We start from the raw sequence: 21,150 nt of genomic DNA, 5'->3' as shown, positions 1-21,150 counted from the left end.
CACGAAACCAGGCAAGTGAGCTGAAATCTTCTTGGAAGAAGTCGCTGAACTGTTCTTTTCAGTCCTATCACATATTCAACAATGGGAGCTTTCAGATCATTGTACCACAGTGCCGCCACAATCCTGAACGAAGTCTGAAAATGTAGGAAACATGTCGCAATTTCCATCTGATAGTCGAGAGGCCCAAATGTACAGTTTTTGAACAAAAGCTGTTACCTTGTCTGTAAGGAGGAGGATAGCGTCACGGCCCAAGCTGTTAACAGCAGGAAGAGAGACTCGGAGACAAGGAAGCTTCAGTTTAAGCACTAGAGTGCACATTTAATTCACAAAAAACAACAAACAAAACACTGGAACAAATAAACAGGGGCAAGGGGCAAAATAAAAGGTTAAACAATAGAATAGAATATTAGGTAGGCTAGGCATATTTGCCTTCACTACAGATACGGTCAAAACTCGCCAAACTCCTTCCACCAGACAAAGGATTTCTCCTTCCTTATATACATGTGGCCACTTCCCAGTTAGCACTCAATTACCTAATTGGGGAATTGCCACACCTGTAATTGCTGGCAGGGACAGATTTAACCCCATCCCTGCCAACCTTACATTCCCACACAAACACTATATAGAGCACAGCCTCGTTTTATCATTTGAGGAACACTGCCAAACATAGACCCATTCTATTCTTATTTTGTCTTTTGTGGAACACTGCCAAACATAGACACATTCTATTCTCATTTTATCATTTGAGGAACACTGCCAAACATAGACCCCTTCTATCTGATAAAGATGCTGAGGTGTTGGTTCTTCCTTTTGTTATTTCTTGCTAGATTATTTTAATGCTTTGTTTGCTGGCCTTCCTGATTTTAAACTGTGTCGGCTCCAACTGGTTCACAGTGCTGCAGCCAGAGTGCTGACTTAAAGCACTACATGGGCTCCCCGTCAAGTTCAGGATCCAATTTAAAATTCTACTTCCTACTTATAAGGACCTTCATGGCATGGTGCCTTCATGTTTGCAAGAAATGTTGGTACCTTATGCCTCTAGTTACTCTAGTACTCTGAGATCAGCAAATGCTGGCCTTCTGGTAGCTCCTAGAAGTCGGCTGAAGTCAGCAGGGGCAAAGGGGCCTTTAGTTGTTCTGCTCCCTGCCTTGGAAGCTCTGTCCCAAATCATATCAGGAATTCTGTTACAGTTGAAACTTCAAAAACATATCTGTTTAAGTTGTTTATTTTTGAGCTGGATTGCTTGGCTGTTGGCTTCCTTTGTATTTTTTGTTTTTATTGTAAAGCCCCTGGGATGCTTTGCATGAAGAGCGCTGTATAAAAGTAAGCTGGATTGTGTTGTAGTATATTGTATTGTAGCGGCTTTGTGTTATCTGCAGTAAACATGACTTTCCTTTTTCCACAGGGGAAGCAGAGGAGATCCAAGCTGCCAGATAACATTGAGGACCCGAAGGACACGCTTGACGGGCAGAGGCAGGACGGGTTGGCCAACCGAAAGAGGAGCCGATGGAAACCTGGCATTGAGCATCCAGGCAACACCATGAGGGGGGACCTGCTGAGACACAAGCCCATGGTGCGCTACAGAGAGTCGCTGGGGCAGGGCGGGGCCGCCGAGGGCGTGCCCTATGACCCCTCCAGTAGTCGTAACTTCACTGAGCTGAAGGGGGAGAGCCGCTTCCTGACTGTGCAGCATAGTGACACGGGCAGTGTCGAGGGCGCGCCTCTGGCCTCCAGCAGCGACTTTCTGCCTAAGTGTGAGATCACGGGCAAGGACGCCCTCTCTGCGCTGAGCCGCGCTCGGTCCCACCAGTGCCGCCAGGAGATTGCTAACATCCTCTGCCTGCACCAGGCCGGCCAGCTGATGCCCCGGTCAGTGCCGCAGTTCTGCCAGCAATCCGGTGAGTTTCGCTCCCGCCTGACCATGGAATGAACTTGCAGGACTGTGATCATGGCTCTCCTATACTGACTTTAGCTGACTGCTTCTCTCTAATACTCGCTCCTGTATTGGTCTCCTCTCTAATACTCGCCCCTGTATTGGTCTCCTCTCTAATACTCGCCCCTGTATTGGTCTCCTCTCTAATACTCGCCCCTGTATTGGTCTCCTCTCTAATACTCGCTCCTGTATTGGTCTCCTCTCTAATACTCGCTCCTGTATTGGTCTCCTCTAATACTCGCTCCTCTGATTTCCTCATGTCCAGGGTTCTCCGGCCCGGTAGTCCAGTGGGAGGATGTTGATCTGGATCTGTCACATGTGGACAGTCCAGTGCGGGTGGCCTTTGTCTTGGTGGTTCACGGTCGTGCCATCCGGCAGCTTAAACGTCTCATCAAGGCCATTTATCACCGGGACCACTTCTACTACATCCACGTGGACAAGGTAGCAGCTGTTCTTTATTAGTGTTCAAAATGTTTGTGTGCTGATTTGCAGGCGTTTCTGCTGAAGGACAGTTCTGTTCAAACGTTTCCCACCAATGAGTTTCCATTGAAATTACTGAACAATTTACAATCGAATTTTACGAAGTTACAGATCCATCCACTTGTGCTGTATCCTGACTGTAGTTATCCAATAAGCACTATTAAATACAGTATACCTTAATAAAATGCATGCTTTGAACACCAGTGCCTGTATGCTGTAGCACTTCACTGCAGATCCTGTTTGTCACAGTATGTGTCTCACTGAATCTCACTCAGTTCTTTGTCCTTGTTGAGAAAGCTGTTGCATGATCAGTCACACTTGAAGATTAAGCTTGCTTTCTTGCACACTGACTATAATCTGCTTGTTGTATTTTAATTTAGTTAGCTGCAGCTCATCCCATTTTAATGAGACGGCATTTGCAAACTGTGCATTTGAATGTGAATTTAATTTCTCCATGCATTGAATAAGGACTAAGGTTTGCTTCAGATTTTGTCGTTGTGTATGGATGAAGTGTTTAGTCCTTGGTAACATCTGTTTTTTAAATAATAAACCTAATCCTAGGGATCTGTCCTAGTATGTAGAATGTTAGATAAATATTGGACCCTATGATGCTAATTCAGACTCGTGCTTCATTAAAAAGTGATAGAAATAAATACTCCCCCAGCGTTCCAATTACCTGCACCGCGAGGTCCTGCAGATCTCCCAGCAGTACCCCAATATCCGGGTGCCACCGTGGCGCATGGGGACTATCTGGGGTGGGGCCAGCCTGCTCAAGACCTACCTGCGCAGCATGAAGGACCTGCTGGACATGGTGGACTGGAAGTGGGACTTCTTCATCAATCTGAGTGCCACCGACTACCCCACAAGGTAACCATGAATCTTAAATCCTACTCCTAACAGTACCTCTACCCCACAAGTTAACCATGAATCTTAAATCCTACTCCTAACATTACCCCTACCCCACTAGGTAACCATGAATCTTAAAGCCCTCACCCTCCCCTAACCCTACTACACCCCACCAGGTAACGCACAAATCCACAAGGTATCGCCTGACTTACAAGGGAGTGCAGCTGGATATGCAGGGAAACCAAGTGCTCAGAATCACTCCTGCTGTGTTCCTGTGCCTTGAGATATGTATAGCTATGGCAAGTTTTGCATCTCCCTATAGAATTAACTAATTTTGCTTCATAAAGTCGAAGGATTGAATGTTATGTTAACATATGTTTACTTAACGAAAAACTGACAATTTGAAAGATTGTGACATTTTTCAAAGTCTAACATGAAATACTATACTACTATTATGGCTTCCGGTAGACTTTTGCAATATAATTTTGTAGTTTATTTGATTATATGATGTTAAATAAAATATATATTATGTTCAGATAGGTTGTTTTGTTTTGTTTTGTCACGAAATGTTAGGTGAACTTCTGGACATAGCTGTCCAGTCTGTTTTTGTTCAGACAGTGGGTGAAAGAGTGTGGTGTGTTTTTTTTTTAAAAAAAATGTATTTATTTATTTTAATTTTTTTATTTTTATGTACAACAAAGCTTTCTAATTCCCTCCTTGCAAATGTGATTGCCCCCAGCCTATAGTGTAAACGCCAGGATTGTTGCTCATTTTTTAAAAATATAAATTTAGACCAATTATTATTATTTTTATTTATTTTCCCCCAATTTGGAATGTCCAATTATGTTTTTTCTCCTCACCGCAGCGAGTCCCCACACAGCACAGATGTTCTGAGGGGCGTGCAAGCATCCTCCGATCTCACAAGCCTAATGCCAGAATCGCTTTTTATGCCGAGCAATCCGGAGCATAGGTGGGCGGGGCTACCGATCCCAGAGAACAGAGACCAGCCCTGCCTCTCATCCACTGTGAATGTGCTCGGTGCCTGGCCAGAAGGATTCACTGTTGCGCGATGAGGAGAAGCAATCCCTGCCGGTTTCCCATCTCCCATCCCGGGAGCGTCAGAGCCAATGTGGCGCCCCCCTCGGGGTCCCCAGCAAAGTTCGGCCTCTTTGCACAGCCTGGACGTGAACTGGCACCGTCCAAGCTGTGTGACTCATCCTGTGCTCCCAGCGGCAGCACTTTTAACTGGATGAGCCACTCTGGGAACCCCCTTTTGTTGCTCATTCTTAAACACATTTAGGGCCCTTTTAGTTTTGACCCTGATTATGTTGCAAGCCCAGTTCTACAGTACAATGATTCATTCTAAGTAGAAGGTGTTTATTCTGCATGATTATGATTTTGCATCAAATGGGTGCTCATATGCCATGTGTGAATCCCTCTCTATTGAAAGGTGCGCACAGTGGGGATGCTTTGGTCTGTACCATATATGGTTTGGGATGTATTGCTTTTTGAGCTTACCCACTGTTTCATGTTTACGACTTCCCAATTAAATGATCAAATAAGACTTGCCATCATTTTCTTTTGTATTTTTATTTTACACAGGACTAATGAAGAGCTGGTAGCTTTTCTGTCTAAATACAGAGATAAAAACTTCCTCAAGTCTCATGGCAGAGAGAACGCAAGGTATTTCAAACTATTTGTTCCAATTACGACACAATTGCCTGAAGGAATTTGAGGTGGTAATCCTGGATGAATGGCCAGGTCTCCCTCAGAACAATGTTCCCATACACACTATTGATCCCCGGTTGAATGCATGTTGTGTTGTACTGTATGGGCGGACCATGTCTTTCAGTATCCTGGGATTCCATTGCAATGCGTTGTGCATGTGGGGCTCTTCCTCAGGTTCATAAAGAAGCAGGGTTTGGACCGGCTGTTCCACGAGTGTGACTCCCACATGTGGCGGCTGGGAGAGAGGCAGATCCCCAGGGGCCTGGCGGTGTCTGGAGGCTCGGATTGGTTCTCTCTGACCCGGAAGTTTGTGGAGTATGTGATCAACTCTCAAGACGAGCTGGTGACCAGTCTGAAGCAGTTCTATACCTACACTCTGCTCCCAGCTGAGGTGAGCCACAGCGCTTCAGCAGCAGCTTCGAAACACATTGAAAAGCATCTTCCCGTACAAACACAAATAGCCAGCTTATACTGATGACTAGAGAAAGGATTGAAAACACATGTAGGATCAAACTACAGTATCAATAATTGAAAGTGGTTTCTAACAGTGCTTGGAAAGTCTCTTCAGCATGTGTATCCGTGGCAGTATCTATGGAGGGCCCTACTTTACACTGTTTCACTGGGTTTATGTCTTAGTGTAGCTCTGAGGATCCCTGATATAAGAACACACACAATCTTACTAACTCAATACCAATTTCTCTTAAAATATGAATACAAACAAATCTGTTTTCTGTGGTCAAACAATACTCCAAATCCCATTTCCCAGTCACACATCTGCATTGATTTATCAAGTACGTTTCTTTAATGTACTGTAGCTTTAACATTTTCTAACTTGGTGTTCAGTCTTTTTCAAGCTTAATGTGCAAAGCTGACTGCTGCCTGGGGGAGGTAGCTTCAGCTACACACAGTTGTCTGGAATAAAGCTTTTTGGAGATATACAGTGCCTATAGTAAGTATTCACCCCCCTTGGATGTTTTCACAGTTTGTTGTGTTACAACCTGAAATCTTGATGCATTTAAATGGGATTTTTTTTCTTTTGATTTACACAACCTACTCAACACTTTCAATGTGTGAAAAAATGGGAGGGGGGGTGAAAAAAACAAATCAATTAAAAATAAAAACCTGAAAAGTAGATAAGTATTCACCCCCTTTGCTATGACACTCCTAATAAGCTCAGGTGCAACCAGTTGCCTTCAGAATTCACACAATAAGTTAAATGGAGTCCATCTGTGTGCAATAAAAGTGGTTCACATGATTTCATATTAAATACGCCTATCTCTGTAAGGTCCCACAGTTGGGTAGTGCTTTCAAAGCCAAGATACTACCATGAAGACCAAGGAGCTTTCAAAACAACTTTGGGATAAAGTTGTGGAAAGGCACAGATCAGGGGAGGGGTATAAAAAGATTTCAAAGGCATAGAATATACCTTGGAGTACAGTCAAGTCGATCATTAACAAGTGTAAGGTATACAGCTGTTCCAGAATCTGCTTAGAGCAGGCCGTCCTCCGAAGCAGCCGGGTACGAAGGGCATTGGTCAGAGAAGCCAGCAAGAGGCCAATGACAACTCTGAAAGACCTACAGCGTTCCATGGCTGAGATTGGAAAAACTGTCCATGTGTCAACAATAGCTCAGGTACTCCACAAATCTGGCCTGTATGGAAGAGTGGCAAGAAGGAAGCCATTTCTGAAAAAGCCCATGTAAAATCCTGCTTGGAATTTGCAAAAAGGCATGTGGGATACTCTGAAAAGATGTGGCAAAAGATTCTGTGGTCCGATGAAACAAAAATTATTTGGCCTAAATGCAAAACGTTATGTCTTGCGCAAACCTATCACAGCACATCACCCAGGTGACACCATCCCTACTGTGAAGCATGGTGGTGGCAGCATCATGCTATGGGGATGCTTTTCATCAGCAGGGACTGGGAAGCTTGTCAGGGTAGAGGGCAAAATGGATGGAGCTAAATACAGGCAAATCCTTGAGGAAAACCTGCTTCAGTCTGCAAAAGACCCAAGACTGGGACGGAGATTCACCTTTCAGCAGGACAATGACCCCAAGCACACAGCCAAAGCAACACTCTCGAGTGGCTTAAAAACAAGAAAGTGAATGTCCTAGAGTGGCCCAGTCAAAGCCCAGACTTGAATCCGATTGAGAATCTGTGGCAAGACTTGAAGATTGCTGTCCACCAACGATCCCCATCCAACTTGACAGAGGTTGAACAATTTTGACAAGAATAGGCGAATATTGCATGGTCCAAATGTGCAAACCTGGTAGAGACTTACCCCAAAAGACTCACAGCTGTAATTGCTGCCAAAGGTGGTTCTACCAAGTATTGACCCAGGGGGATGAATACTTAACCAAGACATTTCAGTTTTTTTATTTTTCATTAACTGTTGTTTCACAATAAAAATTCTCTTGCCTCTTCAAAGTGTTGAGTAGGTTGTGTAAATCAAAGGAAAAAAAAATCCCATTTAAATGCATCAAGATTTCAGGTTGTAACACAACAAACTGTGAAAACATCCAAGTGGGGTGAATACTTACTATAGGCACTGTAACTAGCAAGCTGCTGTTTGTTGAACTCAGCAGCAAGGAAGGTAGTTTGAATTCCTACAAGGAGTCTCGGCTAATGGAGCTCTGTGCTTCCCTCCCAAACGCAGTCCTTTTACCACACGGTTCTGGGGAACAGCCACATGTGTGACACCCTGGTGGACAACAACCTGCGAGTCACCAACTGGAACCGCAAGCTGGGCTGCAAGTGCCAGTACAAGCACATCGTAGACTGGTGCGGCTGCTCTCCCAACGACTTCAAACCCGCCGACCTGGTCCGCATTCAGGTGAGCCCTGGCTAGATCTTCAGGGGGAGACCGACAGCAAGTTAAGCTTGCATACAATCTGGGTTTTAAGGGTAATTTGTCTGAGGGGCTGCAAATAGTGTTTTTTTGATTTTTATAAATGAAGCAGTATAGCACGGCAGTCTGTGGGATATCAACACTCCTTGTGTTGAGAGGCATGAAGGGAAGTGGAGTGCACTGAACTGCCTGAGAAGTGGCCATACCCCCCCCCCCACACACACACTGGAATGCAATGTTGTGAGTATGAGGTAATTTGAATTGGGAGGGGGGAGGGGTGGTGCCAGTGCCAGGCATATTTTCTATGTTTTTTCTTTGCAGTTCCGTGGGATTTTCATGTCTGTTGTTGGGTTATGGGAGGAGGGGGGAGCGGTGGCGACCTATTCGAGGTGGGGTGGGAAGGACCTCGATAAAACTAATGTTGTGTTATTGTTGCGTTTGAACTAACACCAAGACACCATGTTGATTCTGACCCTTCAATTCATGTTTGACTCCCATGACTATTGTCTTGATGTTATCTTGGAATGTGCGAGGTTTAACTTCCCTAATAAGCGTGTTGCTTGCCTTGATTTATTGCATAGAAAGAATATAGATGTTGCCATGATTCAGGAGTCTCATCTTAAGCAAAAAGAAATCCCCAGACTAGCTAACAGGTACTACTACATTGGCGGCTTCCTCCTCTGGAGAAAACAAAACGAAAGGTGCATTGATTATATTAAGGCGCAGTTTTCAGATTACTATTTTGGGTTCAGAGGGGGATCGAGATGGGAGAGTGGCCTGTTTAAAAACAATTTAAAAAATGGCCTTTGTCTCAGTCTATGCCCCAATGACATTTGATGTAAATGTATTGATCAGAGTACTAGTAGATCTCTCAAATTTCAGTTTAATCCTTGGTGCTGACATGAACACAGTGATAAGCTCCACTCGGGACAGATCAGGGCTGCAGCAAACGCAGAGTGCAACAGCTGGCGTTTTTTACTTTGCAGCGGCTCGTTTGGGATTTAGGTGTCGTCGATGTCTGGCGATGTCCTTCCATTAAAGAATTCACTTTCTTCTCGACATAAATCTTTTTCTACGATTGACTTTATTTTTGCATTGAAATCTGTTTTCTCTGAGGTACATAATGCTGAAATCCTCCCTATGTCGTTATCGGACAGACAGAATTTTTGCAGATTTGTGCTTAACGACATTCCGACTCGAGCCACACAATGGCGCTTCAATACCATACTATTATAAAATGAATCATTCCAAATGACGCTACAATCTAGACTGGACGAGTTTCAATACCACACTGTTACAGAACGAATCATTCCGAATGACACTACAATCTAGACTGGATGAGTTTCAATACCACACTGTTACAGAACGAATCATTCCGAATGATGCTACAATCTAGACTGGACGAGTTTGCCGGCTTTAGCCGTGGTTCGGTAGATGATCCCCGTATTTTATGGGACTCAGTCAAGGGATTTATTAAAAACACTTCCACTTTATTCGCATCTAACCTCAATAAATTACGACTCAGTAATTGGAAACTAAAGTAGCTATTTTAGAACACACCTTAGAAAACTCTCATAAAAAAAAATAACTCAGTCTCAGCTTCACCAACTACGCCACCCAGCTCCTGGTCCAGGCCCTGGTACTCTCCCTCCTAGACTACTGCAACTCCCTCCTGGCTGGCCTCCCTGCGTCCGCCACCCGTCCGCTCCAGCTCATCCAGAACTCCGCTGCTCGCCTGGTGTTTTCTCTGCCTCGCTTCTCCCACGCAATGCCACTGCTCCGCTCACTCCACTGGCTCCCGATCACCGCTCGCATCCAGTTCAAGAATCTTGTACTAGCCTACAGATGCCTTGACCAGACTGCACCCAGCTACCTCCAGACCCTCATCTCTCCCTACACCCCCACTCAACCTCTCCGCTCCTCCTGCACTAGAAGACTGGCTCTACCTCCTTTACGCTCCCCTGCCTCCAGAGCCCGCTCCTTCTCCACCCTCGCCCCGCAGTGCTGGAATGACCTTCCTACAGATGTCAGGACTGCCCAGTCCCTGATCACCTTCCGGCGCCTCCTCAAGACTCACCTCTTCAGACGGCACCTGTAGAACTCCTCTGTTTTTCCCCCTGGACACTTATCACTCTTCCTTTAATGCGCTTTACTTGCTCTTATCTGCCCCCTATTGTACTGCTTTTAATCCTGTATTTTAGATTACTGTAATCTGTCAAGTGTTATTTAATCTGTAGTATTTTGTATTTAATTATAGCCTGATTCAGCTATCACTGAGTTATCTGCTCCATTATTGAATCGTATTTTGTCATACTTGTACTTGCTAGAACCAAAGTCATTGTATTTATCTTGCTTTTAATTGTATTATTACTTGTACTGTGATTCTTGAAATGTATTTGTTTACGACTGTAAATCGCCCTGGATAAGGGCGTCTGCTAATAAATAAATAATAATAATACTGAGACAGCATGCAGAATTTCTTATTCATGGGGCTAGACAACATTACTACTTTAATGATAGCAGACCCAGTCACCTCCTAGCCTTGAGATTACGGAGCAGTGAACATTTTGCTGACATTTTATCCATTAAGTCAACTAAGGGAGAGATACGTTGTCTGACCCTACTCAAATAAACACTTAATTTCTCTCCTTTTATTCTAAGCTTTACAGTTCTAATAGTCTCTATGACAAAGACAAATGTGTGCAATTTCTTCAAACCTTCATTTTCCCATGCCTTTCAGTCAATGAGTCAGCTGCACTGTATCTGGTTGGTTCTAGACCATATGGGTCTGGGTACAGAGCTTATTAATATGGTTAAAATCCTATATGCCAATCCCTCGGCGATGGTGCTCACAGGCAGTAAATGCTCACCTCAGTTCTCTATTTCCTGGGGTACCTGTCAAGACTGTCCGTTTTCCGCTTTATTATTTGCCCTGTCACTTGAACCGCTCACCCAAGCTGTCCTCCAGTCTGTCACTCATTCCCCTGTTACTCTCAATAACACACAACATCGTATTTTACTTTATTATTATTATTATTATTTATTTCTTAGCAGACGCCCTTATCCAGGGCGACTTACAATCGCAAGCAAATACAAATACATTCAAGTGTTACAATATAAGTCATACAATAAGAAATACAATAATTCTCAAGTGTGACAAACCACAATTCAATAATACAGCAGATAATAGTGAAAGTTACATCAGGATATGATTAAGTACAAAATACTACAGATTAAACACTTGGCAGATTACAATATTCTGAGGTACAGGATTAAATGCAGTAAAATAGGGGGCGGATAAGAGCAAAATAAAGCATATTTAAATGAAGGGTGATAGTGTCCCAGGATACAACAGAGGAGTTCTACAGGTGCTGTTTGAAGAGGTGAGTCTTAAGGAGGCGCCGGAATGTGGTCAGGGACTGGGCAGTCCTGACATCTGTAGGAAGGTCGTTCCACCACTGCGGAGCAAGGGTGGAGAAGGAGCGGGCTCGGGAGGCAGGGGAGCGTAGCGGAGGTAGAGCCAGTCTTCTAGTGCAGGCGGAGCGGAGAGGTCGAGTGGGGGTGTAGGGAGAGATGAGGGTCTGGAGGTAGCTGGGTGCAGTCTGATCAAAGCATCTGTAGGCTAGTACAAGAGTCTTGAACTGGATGCGAGCGGTGATCGGGAGCCAGTGGAGCGAGCGGAGTAGTGGAGTAGCGTGGGCGAAGCGAGGTAGAGAGAACACCAGGCGAGCAGCAGAGTTCTGGATGAGCTGGAGCGGACGGGTGGCGGACGCAGGGAGGCCAGCCAGGAGGGAGTTGCAGTAGTCTAGGCGGGAGAGTACCAGGGCCTGGACCAGGAGCTGGGTAGCATAGTTGGTGAGGAAGGGTCGGATTCTTCGGATGTTGCTCAGGAAGAATCTGCAAGTGCGTGCCAGAGTGGAGATGTGCTGGGAATAAGAGAGGCAGGGGTCCAGGGTGACTCCAAGGTTCTTAGCTGAGGAAGAGGGAGAGAGTGTGGTAGATTCCAGAGGAACAGAGATAGAGAGATCAGAGGAGGGGGAGGAGGAGGGAAAGAAAAGGAGGTCAGATTTAGAGAGGTTGAGTTTGAGGTGATGCGAGTGCATCCAGGAGGAAATAGCAGACAGACAGGTAGAGATACGGGAGGAGATGGTGGAGTCAGAGGTGGGGAAGGAGAGGAAAATCTGAGCATCATCAGCATAGAAATGGTATGAGAAACCATAGGATGCGATGAGGGGGCCCAGGGAGCGGGTGTAGAGAGAGAACAGGAGAGGACCCAAGACTGACCCTTGGGGGACTCCAGTTAAGAGAGAGTGAGGTGTGGAGGCTGTTCCACGCCAGGTTACCTGGTAAGTGCGGTTGGAGAGGTAGGAGGAGAACCAGGCCAGAGCAGTGCCAGAGATCCCCAGGTCAGCAAGAGATGATAGTAGAATAGAGTGATCAACAGTGTCAAAGGCAGCAGAGAGGTCGAGGAGAATTAGGACAGAGGAGAGAGAGGCAGCTCGGGCACACTTATGTGAGTTGGTGACAGACAGAAGGGCGGTTTCAGTGGAGTGAGCAGAGCGGAAGCCAGATTGGAGAGGGTCAAGCAGAGAGTGGTTGGACAGGAAAGCAGAGAGCTGGCGGTGTACAGTCCGCTCGAGGGTTTTGGAGAGGAAGGGTAGGAGGGAGACAGGACGGTAGCTCTGGAGGGAGGTGGGGTCGAGGGTAGGTTTTTTGAGGAGGGGAGTGATAGAGGCTTTTTTGAAGGCAGAGGGGAAGATGCCAGAAAGTAGAGAGGTGTTGAGGAGGGAGGAGATGAAGGGGAGTAGAGCAGGAGCAGCAGCTTGAAAGAGGTGAGTGGGGAGGGGGTCCAAGGCACACGTGGTGGGTTTGTGACCCTGGAGCAGGGAGGAGAGGTCAGAGTCTGAGAGGGGCAAGAAGGTGGAGAGGGAGGGCGAGTTAGTAGGGGATGTAGTGGGTGTAGGGGTTGGAGCAGGAGGGGGTGCGGGGGAGGGAGAGGTGTTAAAGAGTTTGCGGATATCTGAGATTTTAGAAGAGAAGAAGGAGGCAAAGTCGTCAGGGGAGATAGAGGAGGGAGGAGGAGGGGGGGGGAGGGTTTAGGAGGGAGGAGAAGGTAGAAAATAGTTTACGTGGGTTGTTAGTGGAGGCTTGGATTACAGATTGGAAATAAGCACATTTAGCAGAGGAGAGAGTAGAGGAGAAGGAGGAGAGAAGAGTGCGGTAAAGGTCTAGAGCAGCAGGGAGTTTGGTTCTCTTCCATTCCTTTTCAGCAGATCGCAGTGTGATTCTTGCCGAGCGGAGCACAGAGGAGAGCCAGGGATGGGGAGGGGAGGGGCGAGCAGGTCGGGAGGTGAGGGGACAGAGGGAGTCGAGGGAGGAGGTGAGTGAGGAGAAGAGGGTGGAGGTAGCAGAGTCTACGGAGAGTTGTGAAAAGGAGTCGATAGGAGGGAGGTGAGAGAGAGCAGTGGAGGCAAGGACAGAGGGGGAGAGAGAGCGGAGGTTACGGCGAGAGGTGACAGTGGGGGTAGGAGGAGCAGGGAGAGGGGGGAGAGACAGAGAAAAAGAGATGAAATAGTGATCAGAGAGGTCCAGGGGGGTGACAGAGAGGTTGGAGGGGCAGCAGGCCCTGGAGAAGGTGAGGTCCAGTTGACGGCCAGCTTTGTGGGTAGGAGGGGACGGAGAGAGACAGAAGTCGAAGGAGTGAAGGAGAGGGAGGAATCCAGCAGAGTGGCTGGGGTTGGAGAGATGGATGTTGAAGTCACCCAACAGGACAGTCGGGGTAGACAGAGAGGGGAGGGAGGAGAGTAGATAGTCGAGTTCATCCAGAAAGTGAGTGAGAGGCCCAGGGGGGCGGTACAGAACAATGAGCAGGAGTTGACAGGGAGAGGTTAGTTGGACTGCATGAAATTCAAAGGTAGTGACAGAGAGGGAGGTGAGATCGGAGGGGACAGAAAAGAGTAAGGAGGGAGAGAGGAGAAGACCCGTCCCACCTCCCCGTCCGGTGAGACGCGGGGTATGGGACAGGACGTAGAGAGAGGACAGGGCAGCAGGAGTAACAGTGTTATCAGGGGACAGCCAGGTTTCAGTGAGAGCAAGGAAATCGAGCGAGAGGTGGGAGGCAAAGGCAGAGATGAAATCAGCTTTGTTAGCAGAAGAGTGACAGTTCCAGAGTGCACCAGAGAGTGTGCGGGAGGGGGGGAGAGGCAGAGAAATGAGGTTAGAGGGGTTGGAGGAGCAACAGCGGAGGGAGGGCAGAGGACGAGGACGGGAGGACAGAACAGGGATGCGAGAGACAGTCATAGCAGGACAAGCAAGACAAAAGGCACAGTAGGAGCAGTGGGGTGGAGGATACAGACCTGACTAGTAGATGGCTTCTTCCAGAGCGCTGTTAGGTTTGGATCTATTGGAACAGCGTCTCAGCGCAGGCCTCCCCTCGCTGGACTCCCACAGCTAGACTCCCGGCTCTTTTGTTGAGGCTCTTCTGTTGGCTGGCGCTTCGTGCTGGCGCTAAAATAAGCTGCTTGAATAAATGTTGTTACCCCTGCTTGGCAAAAGAACCAACTAAACTGTGTGGAAACCAATCAAATAGCAAAATCAACTGCTAATCAATTTAGCCACTCACCTGGTACTAATCACACACAAACTCAGCCAATTCAAACACCACCTTACAATGTCACCAAATGTAGTAGTTACAGTTACAAAAAGCAGGAACTTATCTATCTGCCTCTCTCCCTGGTTCCCTGTAGATTTATGCCGATTGACGTATTATTATTTGTCAAAAATGTTCCCCAATTGCTCTGTTACCTATTATTTATTTTTGACGATTTCAGCTTACTGTGGGGATACAAAATTAATTGGTCCAAGTCTGCACTAATGCCCCTGAATGCTGCAATGAGGAACATAGCCTTGCCATTTAACATACCAGTGGTTAAACATTTTAGGTATCTTGGCGATGAAATGCACCCCTCTTTACATTCGGTCACACTAACTAATTTCAGTAAGATTTTCAAACAGGTGGAGGCCGCCTTAAACAGATCTCCCTAATACGCTCCAAGCCCACATTTCCATAATAAAAATGAATGTACTTCCATGCATACATTTTTTTTCAGCTCTATGCTTCCACTTTCACCTCCTACTGGTTATTGTGATAAATTGCACTCCATGATTTTCTAGATTTATATGGAGGGGAAGACATCTATGTGTCTCTTCCTCTATTCTGTAGCGTGAGAAATCCGCTGGAGGATTGTCCTTACCGAATTTTACCGCACTTCACTAAAGAAATGAGATTTATTTGTTAACAGTTGTTGGTGGATGTTTTTTCTTGTTTACAGCAGTTGACAAGACCCACCTTCTTTGCCCGAAAGTTTGAGTCGCTGGTGAGCCAGGAAGCCATCAACATCCTGGATGCCCACCTCTACGGTGACCCTGCCCCTGGCACCGTGGCGCTGAAGGCGTATTGGGAAAGCGTGTTTGAGAGGATGGATGGAGTGAGCATCCTGAGCGACGTGGCCCTCACCGCATACTCCTCCTTCTTCAGACTGGGGCTGCGCAGCGTGGGGGCCCCGCGAGGGGACAGGGACAAGTGCAGGTACAGGCACAAGTAAAGGGAACTTTTTGCTGTAGTTCTGAAACCCGCTTTCTGTAGGCTATAGCAGCAAGGTTGCTTCTCCCTATTTTGCAATTGATACTTTATTACAAAGAACACCTGTAATAGGAGTACATTTCCTTTTAAACATGCCTTATAATGATTGAACAGCAATCACAACTTAAAAGATGAATGCGAATGAAATGTTCTGGCTCGTTTCAGCTATGAGCCCATTGGCTCTCCAGTCTCTGTGCACCTGTATTTCTATGACGACCGTTTCCAGGGTTACCTGGTGATGCAGGAGGTTCAGAATGTGGGGATTGGGGAGCGGGAGACCCTGGAAGTGTGGGCGGTGCCTCAGGCCACACTGCAGTTGGAGGGGAGCATCCGGGAGTTTGACCGGCTCAAGAACCTGGAGGTAAGGGCTGGCAGGGTTACAGCGTCACGCAATGGGCTCAGTTAACTTCACAGTGGGATGAGGGGTTGGGCGGGTCTGACTGGTTGTTTTGTTCCCTGACAGGTGGGGACGGAGTGGGACCCCAAGGAGCGGATCTTCCGGAACTTCGGGGGGGTGCTGGGGCCGCTGGACGAGCCGGTCGCAGTGCAGAAGTGGACACGGGGCCCCAATCTGACCGCCACTATTGTGTGGATCGACCCCGCCCACGTCGTGGCCACCTCCTATGAAATCAGCGTGGACTCAGAGGCAGAGTTCACACAGTACAAGCCGCCGCTGCAGCGCCCCCTGCGGCCCGGAGCCTGGACAGTACGGGTGCTGCGGCTCTGGGAGCTTGTGGCAGAGTCCCGCTTCCTGGTCACACCCCTCGCCTTCAAAGACAGGCAGGCGCTGCACAGAGGTGAGCACAACCCTGTATCCTTCACAACCCTGCTACCCAGAGCCAGGCCCTGTATCCTTCACAACCCTGCTACCCAGAGCTCATCTTCTTTTGCCTTCACTTTTCTGAGGGACGCTTGCAATCTAGGAGAAAGCATGATGAAGTTTCTGTTCTTTCTGTAACCTGCCTGTTTCCTTGCAGATGAGGCCCGCTGGCTGCACACGGGCCCCCCTGGGAACCTGTACATGGAGCAGAGTTTCCAGCAGCTGCACGAAGTCCTCAAGCTCCCACCAAGGGAGCAGGCGATGGAGCAGGCCCAGCATAATGCCCTGCTGGTGGGAAAGTCTCTGGAGGACTGGGTGGACGAGAGTGTGGGAGCATTCTGGGTGTCAGGCGGTGTCTGTACCACCCTACCCTCAGCCTGCTCCTCGCTGGGACTCTGCCGTCAGTCCAGCTGGAGCTCCCTGTCCCCCGACCCCAAATCTGAGCTGGGAACAGTGAAAAGCAATGGCCGAATCAGGTAGCCCAGAGCCAGTGGGCCGTCCCTAATCAGCCTGAATGTGAACAGTATAATACAATAAAGAAAGGTCCATTCTGGAGGTCCAGAGCCGTGCTGGAGGGGGCTTTCTGCTTCTGTATCTTAAACAATAAAGGATTGCCCCAGTTACTGCATGGATTGGGAGCTGAGAGGGTTGTGCAAGTTTACAGACAGGTCACCAAGCTCCCTCAGTGATCCAGACTTCTACATTTGCACATCAAAAGCCTGTGATTCTACAGACAGTTTGTTTTGTTTATTTTATCTGGGATGTTCTATTAATTGTTAATACTGAAAGAGGTCTATTCAAATGAACACAAAAGCAGAAATGCTGAAAAAGCTGAAGGCAGTTTGTTTGTTTTTCTACCATAGGTTTTTTTTGTGGTAGGTGTCATCTTTTGACTCCAGGAGAGTGTGCAATAGTGACTTCTGTGGCCGCTGCCTAATTTGGAAGTTGAAAACCACCTTTGTAGGTTTTGATTGTTTGTTAGTTTTTAAGCAGTAATTCACTTTGAAATCGTTGGCAAAGTGCACTTTACTGTGAAAAGAGCCCTTTGTGGGGTGACACGGGGGGCAGAGGTTTGATAACTCAGAGGGTGGGGTGGAGTCCTGATCATGAAGCCTGTCCCTTTGTTGGCATTTAATTGCTGCAATAACTATGACGTGAGAATCCTGCACCACAGAAGCACGGGGATGGTACTCCTATACAGAGGACTGAAGGAGGTGAGATCCATGGTTTGAGAAGTCAGCCCTGGACTTCTTGTGGGATATCGGACTCAGGACCTGCCTTTGTGAATGTGCAGCACTCTGTTACCAATGGGATTCAGTGGAGTTTGCTGAAGGGAACACAGTGGTTGACTGGTCCTGTCACTAAACCTCACTGTAGAGAATTGTGGCATGTATACAGCAGAGGGTGCTGCTGCTCTTCTTGTAAGGATAACATTGAAATAGTGTGTGTATATATACACACACTGGCGAACCTTGATATCTACTTCCCATCTCAATTGATTTTGGGTCCAAAGATTAACATCACAACAATAACAATATCAATAATATCCAACTTTGAACGAACAATAGGACTATTTAATGCTAAATAATAAGTGTCTGATTGACAGTACTGGCTTGGTGTTGATGCAGACTGGGAAGCTTGTGGATTGTCTCCACTTTACACATTCTTTCTCACCTCTGGTAAATGTACAGATGTTTGGGATGTTTCAGTGGGTTTGATTTGTCTTCCAATGTTCTCTCAAGTCCCTGTAAATCCCTGCCCATGATCCCATGATTTAGAACCAGTGAGTAAAAACAAACATAACACAAACTCACAGCCAGTGTATTCTTCAGTGTCTGAAAATGTGTGTTTCAAACTTTGCTATCTGTTTGTAGTCTCCCTAATCTTTGAAAGTTAACATATTTACCTGGGGGTTGGTTCAAATGAAACTCTTCAACGCTGACCTCTGCAAGCAGACTGGACTGCTGCACATGACTTCACTACAGAGCTACTGCTAACATGAAGCTTGAGATTGAATCGGGTTACACACAGCTTCTTCCCCTGTAGCATTGTGTATTGTGGATGTGTTTATATCATGTATAAATATGTTTTCAATAAATATATATATATATATATATGCAAATATAAATGTCCCCTGGTCTGTGTTTAAAAGAGTATTTTGTACACATTTCTACTTTAATCAGAATCAGCAGCTAAGCATTGTATTTATATTGCATTGGCACTTTCTAGCTGCCACTTCCTGGAACCTGACATCCCTGCAGTACCTCTCCACAATATACCCTCCACTCTATTTTTAAACTGAGAAAACACATGGTAACTGAACCAAAGAACTAAGTGATAGAATTTGGGCTTATGACTTTTCTACTCTCCTTTTAAGAATTAATTTGATACCTGTCAAGCCATTCGTGTATCTCAATCACAACTGAGAAATGTGTTTATAGTAAAATTGATTTAAATTACATGTTTTTTTCTGTGAAACAACTAAATGTGCTTTTAAATTGGCCAAGTCTTAATTTTTCATTTACAAGCAGACCGACAAACGAGATCGCAACATGTTAATAAGCGATTCATATTTATTAAAGCTAGAATGAAAAATAAAGTATTGGATGCTGGGCACACTATTACAATCGTAATAAACATAACTTTTTTCTCCTTTCAGATCATTAAAGACTGGAGGAAACACTATGGACCCTCGTGTTTAAGCCTTGCTTCAATTACACCAGTGTTGCAAATACACAAATGAACCCACACGGCTGTGCTTTCCAAGGGTTGATCCCGTGGTGTTTTTGTTTAGTTGTTTTGTTTTAGTAGTGGAAAGTCTGTGCTACATATAAAGGGATTGACGTTTTCCTGTCGATTTACAAGGAGCTTGCTGTTTAAACTCAGGCTCAATGGCTGATGTCATTGTTGTCGTGCATATCAAAGGCTGGTGATTCCACTTCATCCTCATTAGTAATTAGTGCTCTGCTGAATTGGACTCAAGTACTTTGTTTGAATGGTGTGTGTCTTAATGGAGGTGATTCGCTACACTGTACTGCAGCATAGTGCCCTGTATAGGACTGTGTGATGAGAAAGACAGTATGGGTTTTGTTTTTGTTTTAAGTTTTTAATGTCTACAGGGTAAAAATGTCAGCTTGGGGAGCACATTGATGTACCTCTTCTGTGAGGAAATTCTGAATTTCATAAGCAGTTTATCGAAGGTCATTATACTGTTGTAGTATTGTGATGTTGTTATACATTACCACAAACTGCACTACTGGAGGTAGGACTTCAGCACCTCTTCCCAGTGATGACCGTTTAGTAAGATTCCAACTCTCAACACTAATTGCCATCTGTCAGTCACCCTGTCACAAATTGAACTCTTACACTGTTTGATCCCAGTAACACAGGCCTTTTGGGAGTTTCTCAATAATCTCCAGAGTGGACACTTTTCAACTATTCTTGACCTATTGGAGTTATAATTTTATTACAGGTAGTATTTTTAATGAGAATATTGAGTAAATAGCTTTATACCCTAAATCTGTTTGGTGTCTTCTGCAGCTCAATATATATGTTGCAAATCCTCATAATAAACTTTGCCTTGGTATCAGTCATATACAATGGCTGCCAATCAGCAGAGATCTTTACCTCTGTGCCACTGTACATGTTTTCTTATGAGCTGAAGGAATGAGCCCCTTTACCTCTGTGCCACAGCGCATGCTTTCTTATGAGCTGAAGGAATGAGCCCCTTTACCTCTGTGCCTGTTGGAAAACATGGAACAAGTATTGAATAGCAGTTTGCTACGCATGAGGAATGACGGCTGTATTCATGTTATTTTTCTGAAAAGTGATTTAACATTGGATAGAAAAAACTGTTAGTTCCAAAAATGCAAGCACTGCTGTGATAGATGAAAGCTGCAATATGGTAGAGAAGTTACTCTGAAGTTGTAACAACTGAAAAAGATTCTTTTGTGTCAAAGCAAATGGCTGGCCAGCAGCACACGGCTGTACAAACAAGTCCTTTGATCTCCAGCCCTGACATGAAAGAAGCTTGCCCTTCGGGGAGACCACTGGGGTATAAAACTAGTTAACAGGTTTTTCCTTAGAAAATACAGCTGGTTTATGACGGGGTCATAAAGCTAGTTTTCAAGGGGACCGAAGGAGCCAGGCTCTAAGCCTTCAGAGAGATCCAAAGAGAAAAGGTCTCAAGAAGATGACAAAAACCAGATGTATGGACCTTTGTGGCACCGGGGGTCTGAAGAATGCACTGAGTTCAGAGGTCTTCACACTAGATCACACACACACACACACACACACACACACACACACACTCACACTAAATGAAATATATGGTAACAGGATAATGAGTTGTACCTTTTCTATTGGTTAAGTGTCAGAGAAAGAGGAGGAGAGAGACAGACACCTATGCAGAAGGGTATTTAATGTCATGCAACAATTGTAAGAACGAGTATTCTGTTTGTCCTGTACCTGGGACCAGACTCCCTGCATATTTCAATAAACCTAACAACTGATTGAAGAAAAGGACTCTGTGCAGTTTCTTGAATCTACTTACTCACCATCCTTTTTTTTAAGTTACATCAGTGCCACAGCACATGCTTTGTTATGAGCTTAAGGAATGAGCCCCTTTACCTCTGTGCCACAGCACATGCTTTGTTATGAGCTTAAGGAATGAGCCCCTTTACCTCTGTGCCACAGCACATGCTTTGTTATGAGCTTAAGGAATGAGCCCCTTTACCTCTGTGCCACAGCGCATGCTTTCTTTTGAGCTTAAGGAATGAGCCCCTTTACCTCTGTACCACAGCGCATGCTTTCTTATGAGCTGAAGGAGCACATCCCTAAAGCTCAGTTTAGGATT

The 21,150-nt window shown here is 45.9% G+C and overlaps 1 protein-coding gene across 2 annotated transcripts in view; it reads left to right on the top strand.

Annotated features, from left to right (window-relative positions):
• Nucleotides 1-20,843, top strand: part of xylt2 (xylosyltransferase II) — a 50,178-nt gene extending 29,335 nt beyond the window's left edge. The window contains exons 2-12 of one of the 2 annotated variants that reach the window (XM_058990000.1): nucleotides 1,406-1,898; nucleotides 2,199-2,374; nucleotides 3,078-3,280; nucleotides 4,862-4,942; nucleotides 5,162-5,378; nucleotides 7,642-7,818; nucleotides 15,165-15,421; nucleotides 15,641-15,836; nucleotides 15,939-16,272; nucleotides 16,453-16,771; nucleotides 18,955-20,843. In XM_058990000.1, coding sequence (XP_058845983.1) covers nucleotides 1,406-1,898; nucleotides 2,199-2,374; nucleotides 3,078-3,280; nucleotides 4,862-4,942; nucleotides 5,162-5,378; nucleotides 7,642-7,818; nucleotides 15,165-15,421; nucleotides 15,641-15,836; nucleotides 15,939-16,272; nucleotides 16,453-16,771; nucleotides 18,955-18,997 — 2,496 coding nt within the window. In that variant the 3' untranslated portion in view covers nucleotides 18,998-20,843. The remainder of the gene's footprint in view (nucleotides 1-1,405; nucleotides 1,899-2,198; nucleotides 2,375-3,077; nucleotides 3,281-4,861; nucleotides 4,943-5,161; nucleotides 5,379-7,641; nucleotides 7,819-15,164; nucleotides 15,422-15,640; nucleotides 15,837-15,938; nucleotides 16,273-16,452; nucleotides 16,772-18,954) is intronic. The other variant, XM_034039430.3, reaches the window with a different exon arrangement.
• Nucleotides 20,844-21,150: the final 307 nt, after the last annotated feature.

This window comes from Acipenser ruthenus, chromosome 17, assembly GCF_902713425.1.
Source record: "Acipenser ruthenus chromosome 17, fAciRut3.2 maternal haplotype, whole genome shotgun sequence".
Classification (NCBI taxonomy): Eukaryota; Metazoa; Chordata; class Actinopteri; order Acipenseriformes; family Acipenseridae; genus Acipenser; species Acipenser ruthenus.
This window is presented reverse-complemented; position numbering and strand designations above follow the sequence as displayed.